General features: G+C 40.8%; 1 protein-coding gene across 4 annotated transcripts in view; it reads right to left on the bottom strand.

Moving 5' to 3' along the window:
* The window catches only part of NOL4 (nucleolar protein 4), a 289,423-nt gene that overhangs the window by 55,749 nt on the left and 220,384 nt on the right, over positions 1-13,290 (bottom strand). For 3 of the 4 annotated variants that reach the window (XM_083187451.1, XM_083187453.1, XM_083187454.1), the window contains exons 7-8: positions 4,229-4,408; positions 2,784-2,975 (exon numbers count right to left, since the gene is read on the bottom strand). In XM_083187451.1, coding sequence (XP_083043577.1) covers positions 2,784-2,975; positions 4,229-4,408 — 372 coding nt within the window. The remainder of the gene's footprint in view (positions 1-2,783; positions 2,976-4,228; positions 4,409-13,290) is intronic. The other variant, XM_083187452.1, reaches the window with a different exon arrangement.

The raw sequence follows: 13,290 nt of genomic DNA, 5'->3' as shown, positions 1-13,290 counted from the left end.
CCACCGATCGCCAGCCCCCCCCCCTCCCACCCGGCAGCCCCCCTCACTCCCACCCACCCGGCTGCCGCAGCGCCAGCACCCCTCCCACCCCCCCGCCAGCCGCAGCGCCAGCCCCCCTCCCAAAGCTGGTGACCAAAATGGGGTCACTTGTGGGGGGGTTCCACTGTATTGGTGCTTCGGGGGTCTTGCTAATGCGACATAGCACCCACCATTCATTCCACCACCAAAAATCACTCCTTCCCTTCTGAGTCCTGCCATGCACCCAACTGGTATTTTTTGGTCACATGTGAGGCATTGCCGTACTCGGGAGAAATTGGGGCACAGATTTTGGGGTGCTTTGTATCCTTCATTCCTTGTGAAAATGAAAAATTTTGAGCCAGATCTGCATTTTTGTGTAAAAAAATGTACTTTTTTACAGAAAAATGCAGTTCTGGCTCAAAATTTTTCATTTTCACAAGGAATGAAGGATACAAAGCACCCCAAAATCTGTGCCCCAATTTCTCCCGAGTACGGCAATGCCTCACATGTGACCAAAAATACCAGTTGGGTGCATGGCAGGACTCAGAAGGGAAGGAGTGATTTTTGGATTTTGCAGCACAGATTTTGGTGGAATGAATGGTGGGTGCTATGTTGCACCAATACAGTGGAACCCCCCCACAAGTCACCCCATTTTGCAAACTACACCCTTCAGGGAATTCATCAAGGGGTATAGTGTACATTTCAAACCCCCAGGGGTTTCACCAATTTTGATACAACTGAGCTGTGAAAATGAAAAATTATTTTTTTTTATTTTCACTGCCCAGTTGTACCACAATTGGTGAAACCCCTGGGGGTTTGAAATGTACACTATACCCCTAGATGAATTCCCTGAAGGGTGTAGTTTGCAAAATGGGGTCACTTGTGGGGGGGTTCCTAACTTTTAGCATCTTATGGTGCCTAGAAACCTATATGGTGCCTAAAAAATAATCTCATAAAAAGGAGGCTCCAAAATCAAGTAGGTGCTCCTTCTATTATGAAGCCTGTGGTTTGGTCACCGTGCACACTAGGGCCACATATAGGATATTTATGAAAACAAAAGAATTGGGGGAATCAATTTTTAGTCACATTTCTCTAGTAAAATCTACTGTATTCGTTAGAAAAATGTATTAAAATTGAAACTCTGCAAAAAAAATGAAATTTTGAAATTTCACCTACACTTTGTTTTAATTCCTGTGAAACACCTAAAGGGTTAACAAACTTCCAAAATGCTGTTTTGAATACTGTGAGGGGTGCAGTTTTTGAAATGGCATCATTTATGGGGGTGTCTCACATACAAGTCCCTCAAAGTCACATCAGAACTGAACTGGTCCCTAAAAAAATCAGTGTTTGAAATTTTCTTGAAAATTTGAGAATTTGCTATTCATATTTTACGCCTCCTAGTGTCCAAAAAATGAAAAGGAAGTTGAAATAATGATGGCAACATAAAGTAGACATATGGTCTATGTTAGTTATTAACTATTTTGAGTGGTATGATTATTTGTCTCACAAGCAGAAAATTTAACATTTTGCAAATCGCTAAATTTTCCATTTTTTCACGACATTTTGGTATTTTTCACAAAAAAACACAGACTGTATCGACCCAAATTTACCACTAATTTGAAGTACAATGTGTCACGAAAAAACAATCTCAAAATCACTGGGATAAGTAAAAGCAAAAAAAAGTTATCCCCACTTAAGTGAGACATGTCAGATTTGAAAAAAATGGCTCTGTCAGGAACGCAAAAACTAGCTCTGTCAGGAAGGGGTTAAAAGCCTAGTAAATTAAACCACTTTCAAATTATACAGAATGTTGGCATTTGATGAAGAGTTATTTCTTTGTTCATCATCTTTTAGGTCACTAAAAAGCCAGAAAAAAAGCAGCAGCCTCAAACTTAGGGCAAACCTATGCAATTAAGCTGATCAATAGCCTCCAGATGCCCATCAAGTGGCTTGTTTTGGATTTTCCTATAACAGAACATTTATGGCAAATTGATCATTAAAGGTCATATTAAAAATAGATATGTTTTGTTATCCTGAGAACAGTAAGATCTCCCCGTACTCACAGCTTCCTGATTCTGCACCAAACTCATGCTCCACAAATGATGCTGCATCTCTTACAAACCTAGAGTCATGTACATTATAAACCATTTTACTCCAAACAATTCATTTTATGCTTCATGATTCTCTTTATCTTCTGTTTAAATTGTTTACTCATTGTACTATTAAACCTAACAATTTCTGCATGACTGGAGTTACACATCAAAAGGAAAGCACACGACGATGATACTGACACACTGGAGTCAATACGCTAAGCTGCTCAATTGTCAAAGAATGAAATAAGAAAATAGGATCAGAGAATCAAATCAGAACCAGGAAACCAACCATTGAAAATTGTCGTTCAGGCTGAATAACAACACGTAAGACTTGTTGAACGTGGATCAGTACTTATACACCTCATTGCCCTCTCCTGCACTAGAACTTTTCTCTATTGTGTTTCTAAGCCCATCGTTTTGTTCGACATCCATATAAGGTGTTTATTTTATCCACCTTTTATTTTTAGGGTCCTGGTAAATGAAAAACACAGGTATATTTTGTGCAAGGAACAAAGGGGAAAAAATTCAGGAATGATGAGAGGATTACCAAAAATAAAATGTTTCTAACTGATAGAACCAGGGGGTAAAATAAAGACACTAGGATGGAAACAAAATAGTGCCATGAAATTACATATGGAGTTTTGATGGGCTTGATTTGACTTCAAAACTCACCATCTCAAAACCACTTCTTTTCATCCGCCTGCAGGACTTGAGGTAAGTGCGTATGCGTTTTCTGGCACGCTCTTGGTACTCAGGGAATTGTCGCCTGCATGAGTCAATGATTGCCTGGATCTTTTCTTTGGGCTGCTTAGAGATAGGGACCATTCGGTCCAAGTTTTCATCTACAAACAGCCTGACAAACATCTGTTGGTAAGAGGGAGACAGAGGAGAAGGGGTTGGAGGGCTGCTCTGGTCTCTCATCTTACTACCATAGAGTCTTGACTGGAACAGATACTTTTCCATGGAAAGAAGATGAATTGCCGAGAGAAGCATCATCCTAGACCAAGTCTAATTCCTCATGGAGCAATTTTACGGGACACACCAGCAAGCAGAAGCAAAGTTAATAACATTGCACACAAAAACCATGAAAATCCAAAGAAATAAAAATACTTATTCAACTTTGGTTCAAAGTATTCTGTACTAAGATGATCAAATCAAAGCATGACCACAGACATAAATAGGGGATAAAAGCAAACATAGTAGGGCTACAACACAAGACTCCCTCAAGCCCCGTAACGCCTGACACAAAATAAAACCTTGAGGGAAAACCACAAAGACTCATATATCAGAAGTGACACAAATGGCATTATAGGGTTAAGCAAAAAAGATCAAAACAAAATTGCAGAAATGTAGTGGGGACGAACTGGAAATACACAAGGATTCTCCTACAATGAAATATGCCAAAGAAGGTTTCTTGAGCCCATAGTCGACTAACTCAAAAATAGTTCTGAGGAACTGCTGTTTAATGGAGAAGTACAAATAATGTGTATAACATAACCATTTAGCTACTGTATGTAGACAGCCAGTGGTAGCAGCTAGTATCAAGGCTGACAATAACTTTACATACAGTATATCTATTGAACAGCAGTTTCTGCAGAGATAGTGATTCCACTTCATGCAGAAAGTGATGTTCGGCTAAGGAATCCTTATATTCTGACAACTTTAGGATGAACTACCGTAAGTTTGCCAATATCTGTGACAGAAACTATGGTAGAGCGAATATAGACACATATAAACCAACACGTATGATTTAAACAAATTGTGATATGGGACGCAGTTGCGTGAGCTGGTTCCTTTTTCCTTTTAGGTGCGGTTTCTGATTGGGAGATGCGTTTTGGCAGTTGAAAAAGAATAAATAAACATAAATGTGAACATAATATGGAATGTCATGCACTGTAAGCAACATAGATCTTCACCCTACTCTTAATGCCAACCAAGCCACTACAAGCATATGCTAGAAACAGAAAATGGCAGAAGTGCGACATATTGCACCCTACAACCATCCATCAGTTCATGATCGTATATTACTATGGTGTCACGCAACTATATAAGACTTGGTACCATAGACACATTTAGATTACAGGCTATTTTATGGTAGAGTTACCATAAACACTTACATTAAAAGCTTTCAGGCGTTCTGCTTCTACCCCATCTGCTTCAGTTGCCTTCTCAGCGTCTTCATGGTCATCGTGGTCATCTTCATCTTCGTCACCCCGGTTCAAAGACAAATCTTCACCACAACCACCTACACTTTCATTTTTACCAGAGTCATAGCTGGAGTAGCTATGTGCTGGAGACTGAAAGGAGAAGGAAGTACATCAGTACAATTATCATTCTGCCCATAAGGCATAAAAGCTACGATCACCTGAATGCTAACAGCGAAGAACAGGTTCAAGGTTGCCAAGTATTGTAACATTGTTTTCTTCTTAGCAGCACACCACTTAATATAAATGTTTTTATAGATCAACAATGATTATGGTCTGTCGATTTTCCACTGCTACTGCTAAATGTTAGTTCAGTAATTGAAATGTTTCATTTATTTGTATTATTTATTAAGTTTCTTATATAGCGCAACATATTCCATTGCCCTTTACAATCGGAGACGGTGATACAACAAACTGGGTAGTCAAAAAGGTAGGAGGGTCCTGTTACATGTGTATTAGCCTATGGAACCTGGGGCCTTTAATCAGGCCCTGGCAACAATAAAACCTTACTTGCTTAAACATGAAAAATACATACAATTCACTAGTGGAAAAGGCCATTCAGCATTACTACATGGTCTAACTGGCCCCGACAACTTAGTTCTGACCTTATGGTCAGCAACTGATGTGTGACTGATGGTGTGTCTTTGGATCTGATTCCGATGCGTACGATATTACAAAGCCGTGAAAAAATAAATGTCAGCAAAAATAATAATAAAAGCTCCGGTACTTGTGTATTTGGGCAGCGCCCATCGCATCGCATACCATAACGCATACGATGGTATGCGATGCGACGCGATATCGTACGACAGTGCACGATGGCATACAATTTTGAAATTGTATGGCATACAATGCCATACGATGCGATGTGATGCGATTAAACATTGTATAAGCACCTTAATGGGTGCTTACAATGTTAAATGCACCCCCACGCCACCCCCCCACTATAAACGTGAACCCGAAGCGTGGCGAGCGCAGCGGTACGCGTCCTACGACCTTTTCAAACCCCCACTATCCACGTCGGCGTGGAGTTGAGAATAGAATAGTGTGGCGAGCCTGAAGCGTGGCGAGCGGATGCGGATACCTGTGAAGCCCACGAAGGGACGCGTTTACCTGTGAAGGTATCCGCGTCCGCTCGCCACGCTGCACTCGCCACACTATTCTATTCTCAACTCCACGCCGACGTGGATAGTGGGGGTATGAAAAGGTCGTAGGACGCGTACCGCCGCCGCTCGCCACGCTTCGGGTTCATGTTTATAGTGGCGTGGGGGTGCATTTAACATTGTAAGCACCCATTAGGGTGCTTATACGATTTTTGATCGTATAGGGGGTCAAAATCGCGTAGCATCGCATGCCATCGGGTGCATGGCATGCGATGCGATACGTTCATCATACGACGGACATCCACTGTATTGGTGCTTCGGGGGTCTTGCTAATGCGACATAGCACCCACCATTCATTCCACCACCAAATATCACTCCTTCCCTTCTGAGTCCTGCCATGCACCCAACTGGTATTTTTTGGTCACATGTGAGGCATTGCCGTACTCGGGAGAAATTGGGGCACAGATTTTGGGGTGCTTTGTCTCCTTCATTCCTTGTGAAAATGAAAAATTTTGAGCCAGAACTGCATTTTTCTGTAAAAAATTACATTTTTTTACACAAAAATGCAGATCTGGCTCAAAATTTTTCATTTTCACAAGGAATGAAGGAGACAAAGCACCCCAAAATCTGTGCCCCAATTTCTCCCGAGTACGGCAATGCCTCACATGTGACCAAAAAATACCAGTTGGGTGCATGGCAGGACTCAGAAGGGAAGGAGTGATATTTGGATTTTGCAGCACAGATTCTGGTTAAATGACCCCCGAAACACCCATACAGTGGAACCCCCCCACAAGTGACCCCATTTTGCAAACTACACCCTTCAGGGAATTCATCAAGGGGTATAGTGTACATTTCAAACCCCCAGGGGTTTCACCAATTTTGATACAACTGAGCTGTGAAAATGAAAAATTAAATTTTTTACACAAAAATGCAGTTCTGGCTCCAAATTTTTCATTTTCACAAGGAATGAAGGAGACAAAGCACCCCAAAATCTGTGCCCCAATTTCTCCCGAGTACGGCAATGCCTCACATGTGACCAAAAAATACCATTTGGGTGCATGGCAGGACTCAGAAGGGAAGGAGTGATTTTTGGATTTTGCAGCTCAGATTCTGGTGGAATTTTGGTGGGTGCTATGTCGCATTAGCAAAACCCCCAAAGCACCAATACAGTGGAAGCCCCCCACAAGTGACCCCATTTTGCAAACTACACCCCTCAGGGAATTCATCTAGGGGTATAGTGTACATTTCAAACCCCCAGGGGTTTCACCAATTTTGATACAACTGAGCTGTGAAAATGAAAAATTAAATTTTTTACACAAAAATGCAGTTCTGGCTCCAAATTTTTCATTTTCACAAGGAATGAAGGAGACAAAGCACCCCAAAATCTGTGCCCCAATTTCTCCCGAGTACGGCAATGCCTCACATGTGACCAAAAAATACCATTTGGGTGCATGGCAGGACTCAGAAGGGAAGGAGTGATTTTTGTATTTTGCAGCTCAGATTCTGGTGGAATTTTGGTGGGTGCTATGTCGCATTAGCAAGACCCCCAAAGCACCAATACAGTGGAAGCCCCCCACAAGTGACCCCATTTTGCAAACTACACCCCTCAGGGAATTCATCTAGGGGTATAGTGTACATTTCAAACCCCCAGGGGTTTCACCAATTTTGATACAACTGAGCTGTGAAAATGAAAAATTAAATTTTTTACACAAAAATGCAGATCTGGCTCAAAATTTTTCATTTTCACAAGGAATGAAGGAGACAAAGCACCCCAAAATCTGTGCCCCAATTTCTCCCGAGTACGGCAATGCCTCACATGTGACCAAAAAATACCAGTTGGGTGCATGGCAGGACTCAGAAGGGAAGGAGTGATATTTGGATTTTGCAGCACAGATTCTGGTTGAATGACCCCCGAAACACCCATACAGTGGAACCCCCCCACAAGTGACCCCATTTTGCAAACTACACCCTTCAGGGAATTCATCAAGGGGTATAGTGTACATTTCAAACCCCCAGGGGTTTCACCAATTTTGATACAACTGAGCTGTGAAAATGAAAAAAATATTTTTTTTCATTTTCACTGCCCAGTTGTACCACAATTGGTGAAACCCCTGGGGGTTTGAAATGTACACTATACCCCTAGATGAATTCCCTGAAGGGTGTAGTTTGCAAAATGGGGTCACTTGTGGGGGAGGTTCCTAACTTTTAGCATCTTATGGTGCCTAGAAACCTACATGGTGCCTAAAAAATAATCTCATAAAAAGGAGGCTCCAAAATCAAGTAGGTGCTCCTTCTATTATGAAGCCTGTGGTTTGGTCACCGTGCACACTAGGGCCACATATAGGATATTTATGAAAACCAAAGAATTGGGGGAATCAATTTTTAGTCACATTTCTCTAGTAAAATCTGCTGTGTTCCTTAGAAAAATGTATTAAAATTGAAAATCTGCAAAAAAAATGAAATTTTGAAATTCCACCTACACTTTGTTTTAATTCCTGTGAAACACCTAAAGGGTTAACAAACTTCCAAAATGCTGTTTTGAATACTGTGAGGGGTGCAGTTTTTGAAATGGCATCATTTATGGGGGTGTCTCACATACAAGTCCCTCAAAGTCACATCAGAACTGAACTGGTCCCTAAAAAAATCAGTGTTTGAAATTTTCTTGAAAATTTGAGAATTTGCTATTCATATTTTAAGCCTCCTAGTGTCCAAAAAAATGAAAATGAGGTTGAAATAATGATGGCAACATAAAGTATACATATGGTCTATGTTAGTTATTAACTATTTTGAGTGGTAAGATTATTTGTCTCACAAGCAGAAAATTTAACATTTTGCAAATCGCAAAATTTTCCATTTTTTTACGACATTTTGGTATTTTTCACAAAAAAACACAGACTGTATCGACGAAAATTTACCACTAACTTGAAGTACAATGTGTCACGAGAAAACAATCTCAAAATCACTGGGATAAGTAAAAGCAAAAAAAAGTTATCCCCACTTAAGTGATACATGTCAGATTTGAAAAAAAGGGCTCTGTCAGGAACGCAAAAACTGGCTCTGTCAGGAAGGGGTTAATACACACAAGCCATACCTATCAATATCACCGAGGTGGCAAAAGTCGACACGTGAAAATGTCAACATGATTTTTTTTTTTTAAAGCCCCAATTTAACCTTTTTTTTTTTTTTACACTTTACCACTCATGTGGACTTCAATTCGGGATGGTAATATGAAGCAGAAGCAATACATTAATTTGGGATATGTGTGCTGAAATCTACAATTTGTCACAAAAAACCCCATGAAAAATGTATGTTGACATTTTGATGTGTCGACCACATATACTTAAATATTAACTCAAATGCTGGGAAATTTATTTTTTAAAATTTACTGAACAGTTTGGTATAACAACAATAAATCAAAAAAAGAAGTTAAATATCATTCAACATGTAAAAATATTACACTTCCATAATTAAATTGATGTTTGTTGCTACACTACTTATTCTGTGTAGTGATCTTTCATATAATTGCCATGATTTACTTTTGAATAGCTATAAAACTCCAGTATTAAAAAGTAAAATTAGTAATATTAACAGTCTGGTGGTAGAATCACCACAATCAATAGAACTGAAGCATTAAAACAATATTTTTTGTGTGTTGTGTGCAAACTGTTCCCACAAAAAAAAAAAAAAGAATATTTTACTTTCAAGCTGCTTTTAGCACAATTAATCAGGTTAGAGGAATTGTATACAGCCAGAGGGGGCAGGCTCAAGCTGTGGGCCTTGTAATGGTATTTGTGCAATCTTGATTCTGTGAATGGGTACTTGAATTTATGGACATGTAAATGAGCTAATGAGATATATTTATATGAGCTGTCTGAAGAGACATATTAGCATGCTGTGAAATTTTATCGAGGAGAAAGATGTCTATGCTTGCTTCCTATTCAGCAGGTCATTTTTATTATTACCTTTTCATTATCGTCGTCGCTTTCTTTATTGTTTAAAACTAACAGATTCCACCTCTGAATTATAGCAGAGAAAAAAACCCAGTAATTTCATACTGATTAAAATATCTTAATCGGTGATACTGTCAGATGACCCTTTAACTAACAGCACTTGTTGCTGATTTCTGCCTGCTGGGGCTCATACAGGCAGACCTGGCAACTGTGAATTCCATCTAGTTGCAGATAGAATACATCATAAAGAGAAACAGGTGACAATAACAACTTACAGCAGAGCTCCAACCTACAATTGTTTTTATTAGATGGGGTTATGTACAGTATAGGCTTTATAGTTAGCTCCATATTCAATCCCGGATAAAAAATTTTGCCAGGTGAAAAAAACGGCAAAGATTCATCTTTCAGTATTCAATAATTGGCATTTTCCCCCGTTTTTTTAAGTACATTTTCGCTCATGTCATATTTTTTTTGGGGGTGGGTGGGTGAATTGGTATGGGTGAAAATGGCCGCCAATTCTCCAAAATCATGTAAATTCGCTGCAATTTTGCCGGTACACGCATTTTTCGCTGATGCTGGCTTTTTTGCCCAGGTGAAAAATCAGACTTGGGATTGAATAGATTAAATGAATTTCCCCTTTAAAAATGGGCGAAAACTGCTCTTTTATCACCTGTAGAAAATGTAGCCTGGGCCTAAATCCCCGTACACACGGGGAAGATATATTGCTCAGCCATATATAGCTGAGCAATATATAGCTGAGCAATATATTGCTCAGTTTCTCCTTTTCATCAGCGACCAGAGATGGTTGCTGATGAAAGGGAACCTCTGCCGGCGGTGCCGCAGAGGTAATCAGCTGGTCGCAGGAGCATGTTCCTGCGACCATCGATTACAATGGGGCTGAAAACGGGAGCGAGCACCCAGCGATTTATCGCTGGGGCACACTCCCATCACTGGCAATATGGTCGCCTGCGACCATATTTCCAGCAATTTCAGCCCCAATCGCCCCTGTGTGTACACAGCTTAAGAGGGAATTCAATTAGACCCAGTAATTTACTGGGTGGGAAACAGCACATAGGAAGCCTGACCATGTCTAAATGGTATTGTAGCTGGTACAGGAGATAGCAATGTTGTTGTTTCTTTCATATTAGGAGGTTGGAAATGTTATTTCTCCAATTATAAGTGACTTATTGTAGGTCATTTACTACATTACTCAATGATAACACAAGTGAGATTTTTAGGATAGATTTGTCTGGAAGCATCTATCTGCATGAATGTCTTATTTACCAGTGTATTGATACAGTACATAAGCAAGGTAGTTGAAGAACGCAGCAAGGGGTACAGTAGAGCATGGCTTTGGGGTCATTGGTGTGGCAGCCATATTGCATGGCCCCGGTGTAATGTGTTTTTTTGTTAGTATTAGTGGAGATGGGGTTCCAAGACAAATGACACATGCTATACATAAGTTATGCATATAGTTTCACTGACGATCATCTTTATCTGTAAACACCAGATATGCTCACAGAAATAATGCTCTAGCATAGTAATCTTATAGATGTTCAGCGTAATGAATGGCGCTGTTCTGCAGTGATGGATCACGTAGATTAGGCAATAGAAATACATGATCAATTCAACTAACATAGACTTGTTATGTTCTTTGCCTTGCAAATGGTGCAGCATAATGAAATGCTCAGCAATCAGGAAGTGAGTTTTATATGATTACATTAGTTTACACTATGACATGTTATATAATCACTGATATTTTCCCCCTATTGCATGCCTCTAGGAGGCCACACCGGAGATCATATGGTAAAAGTGGGGAGGGAAAAAAGTGAATAGTCTTCCTCCTAATAATAATTACTTAGGGCAGGATGTATAATGCCTGCATCACATACTGCTTCCCATAACTTAGCACTGCATATTAACACTGTATGAACGTAGCATTACAAATAGTTACTCTTTCAATAAGAACTGAACTTTGTATTCTAGGACCCGTACGTCTCAGACCGACCATAACCTACAGCTTCATTGTACAATCTGGTCGGGTGGAACAAAAATCTGGTAATATATGTGTGCAAAGGACAATTTATCATTTTCTCTGAAACACAGACAAAAATGACTAATCAGACAAATCAGTTAAATCCTTTAGATTTGTCAAATCTGTCTGAATTACCATTTTTGTCAGTTTTCCTGCAAAGTCAAATGTCCTTTGCATCCATATAATACCAGATTTTTATTCCAACCAGCCAGATTGAAAAATAAAGCTTTAGATGTATGGCCAGCTTATACTGTGCAAGTGCAGGTGACACTGGGGACACTTACTGATCCCTTTCTGGGATTTATACATAAAGAAGCCCAAAGGCATAGGCAACACCATCTATATCGGGTAAAATCTCTGGAAACATCGGTGGTCGGACAGTATTTTACAGCTAGTATAAAAAAAATGGAATGCTGCCCCATTAATAGATATCTGTATATCGAATGAAGTGCATGTCTGAGGATCAGCTATTTATGTGGATGCTGTAACAGCCAGCTATATCTTCCGTTATTGTGGGAGGTATGCTCTAGCTCCCTTTCCTTTCCTCCTTTAACCCCTTCCCGACATTTGACGTACATTTACGTCATGGTCGGGAAGCACTTCCCGACACATGGCGTAAATGTACGTCATGGATTTAAACTGTCACCGCGTCTATAGACGCGGTGACAGTTTCAACATGTCTGCTGTCCCTGACAGCAGACATGTCCGTGCATGCCCAGGGGGGGCTGCGATGCCGCCCCCCCGTCGGCGATTGCTGTGATTGGCTGTTCAGTGTGAACAGCCATTCACAGCGTTTTCCTGTGTCACCGGCGAATAACGTTCGCCGGTGACACGGGATCAGAGGTGATTGGTGCTGTAAAGTACAGCACCAATCACCGCGGGGTGTAAGGGTGACACTGGTGTCACCCCACCTCACCCCGCCCGCCCCCAAAGGCCGTGATTGGTCCGTCGGACCGACGGACCAATCACAGCCAAGGAGGGGGATTTAAACTAACGGTGACTGCACTGCAGACGCCATTCCGGTCTGGAATAGCGTGCAGTGCGGTCACCGTACCCCCCTGCCGCCATACTGACCAGAACCTTGCTCCATACTTACCTGATCGCTGCTTCATCACTGCTTCCTGGATCCTGTTGCTACTTGTGCCTTCCTGTGAAATTGTGCTGCTGCAGTGTACTAGCTAGATAGAGAGATAGATAGAGAGATAGAGAGAGATAGAGAGATAGAGAGAGATAGAGAGAGATAGAGAGAGATAGAGAGAGATAGAGAGAGAGATAGTGTCAGAGAGTGCTATATTTTGTGCTGCTGCAGTGTGATATAGTTATAGATAGAGAGAGAGAGATAGAGAGAGAGAGATAGATAGAGAGGCCTAGTGACAGAGTGCTATATTTTGTGCTGCTGCAGTGTGATAGTTATAGAGAGATAGAGAGAGATAGAGAGAGAGAGATAGAGAGAGATAGTGACAGATTGTGCTATATATTTTTTATATAACTGACTGCTGCCCCCTCCTTTTGTGCTGATCAGTATAAATTAACTGATCAGCAACTTTTTGGGGGCGCAGGTTTTTTTTTATATATAGATATACCTGTCAGTGCTGCTGCTGCAGTGTCATAGAGTGATAGATAGTGAGAGATAGAGAGATAGAGAGAGATAGTGACAGAGAGTGATAGAGAGTGCTAAATTTTGTGTCTGCTGCCCCCGCCTTTTGTGCTGATCACTATATCTGAGGTGATCAGCAACTTTTTTGGGGGTACAGAGGTTTTTTTTTTTTTATATATACCTGTCAGTTGCACCAAAGGTTGTGCACCTGCTGCACCTCACTGGTAATCAGTGTCGCATCACTGATCACCTTTTTTTTTTGTGTGTGTGCTGTGGGGTCTTTTTTTAATTTT

Source organism: Crinia signifera, chromosome 5 (genome assembly GCF_055691185.1).
Source record: "Crinia signifera chromosome 5, ASM5569118v1, whole genome shotgun sequence".
NCBI classification, from domain to species: domain Eukaryota; kingdom Metazoa; phylum Chordata; class Amphibia; order Anura; family Myobatrachidae; genus Crinia; species Crinia signifera.
This window is presented reverse-complemented; position numbering and strand designations above follow the sequence as displayed.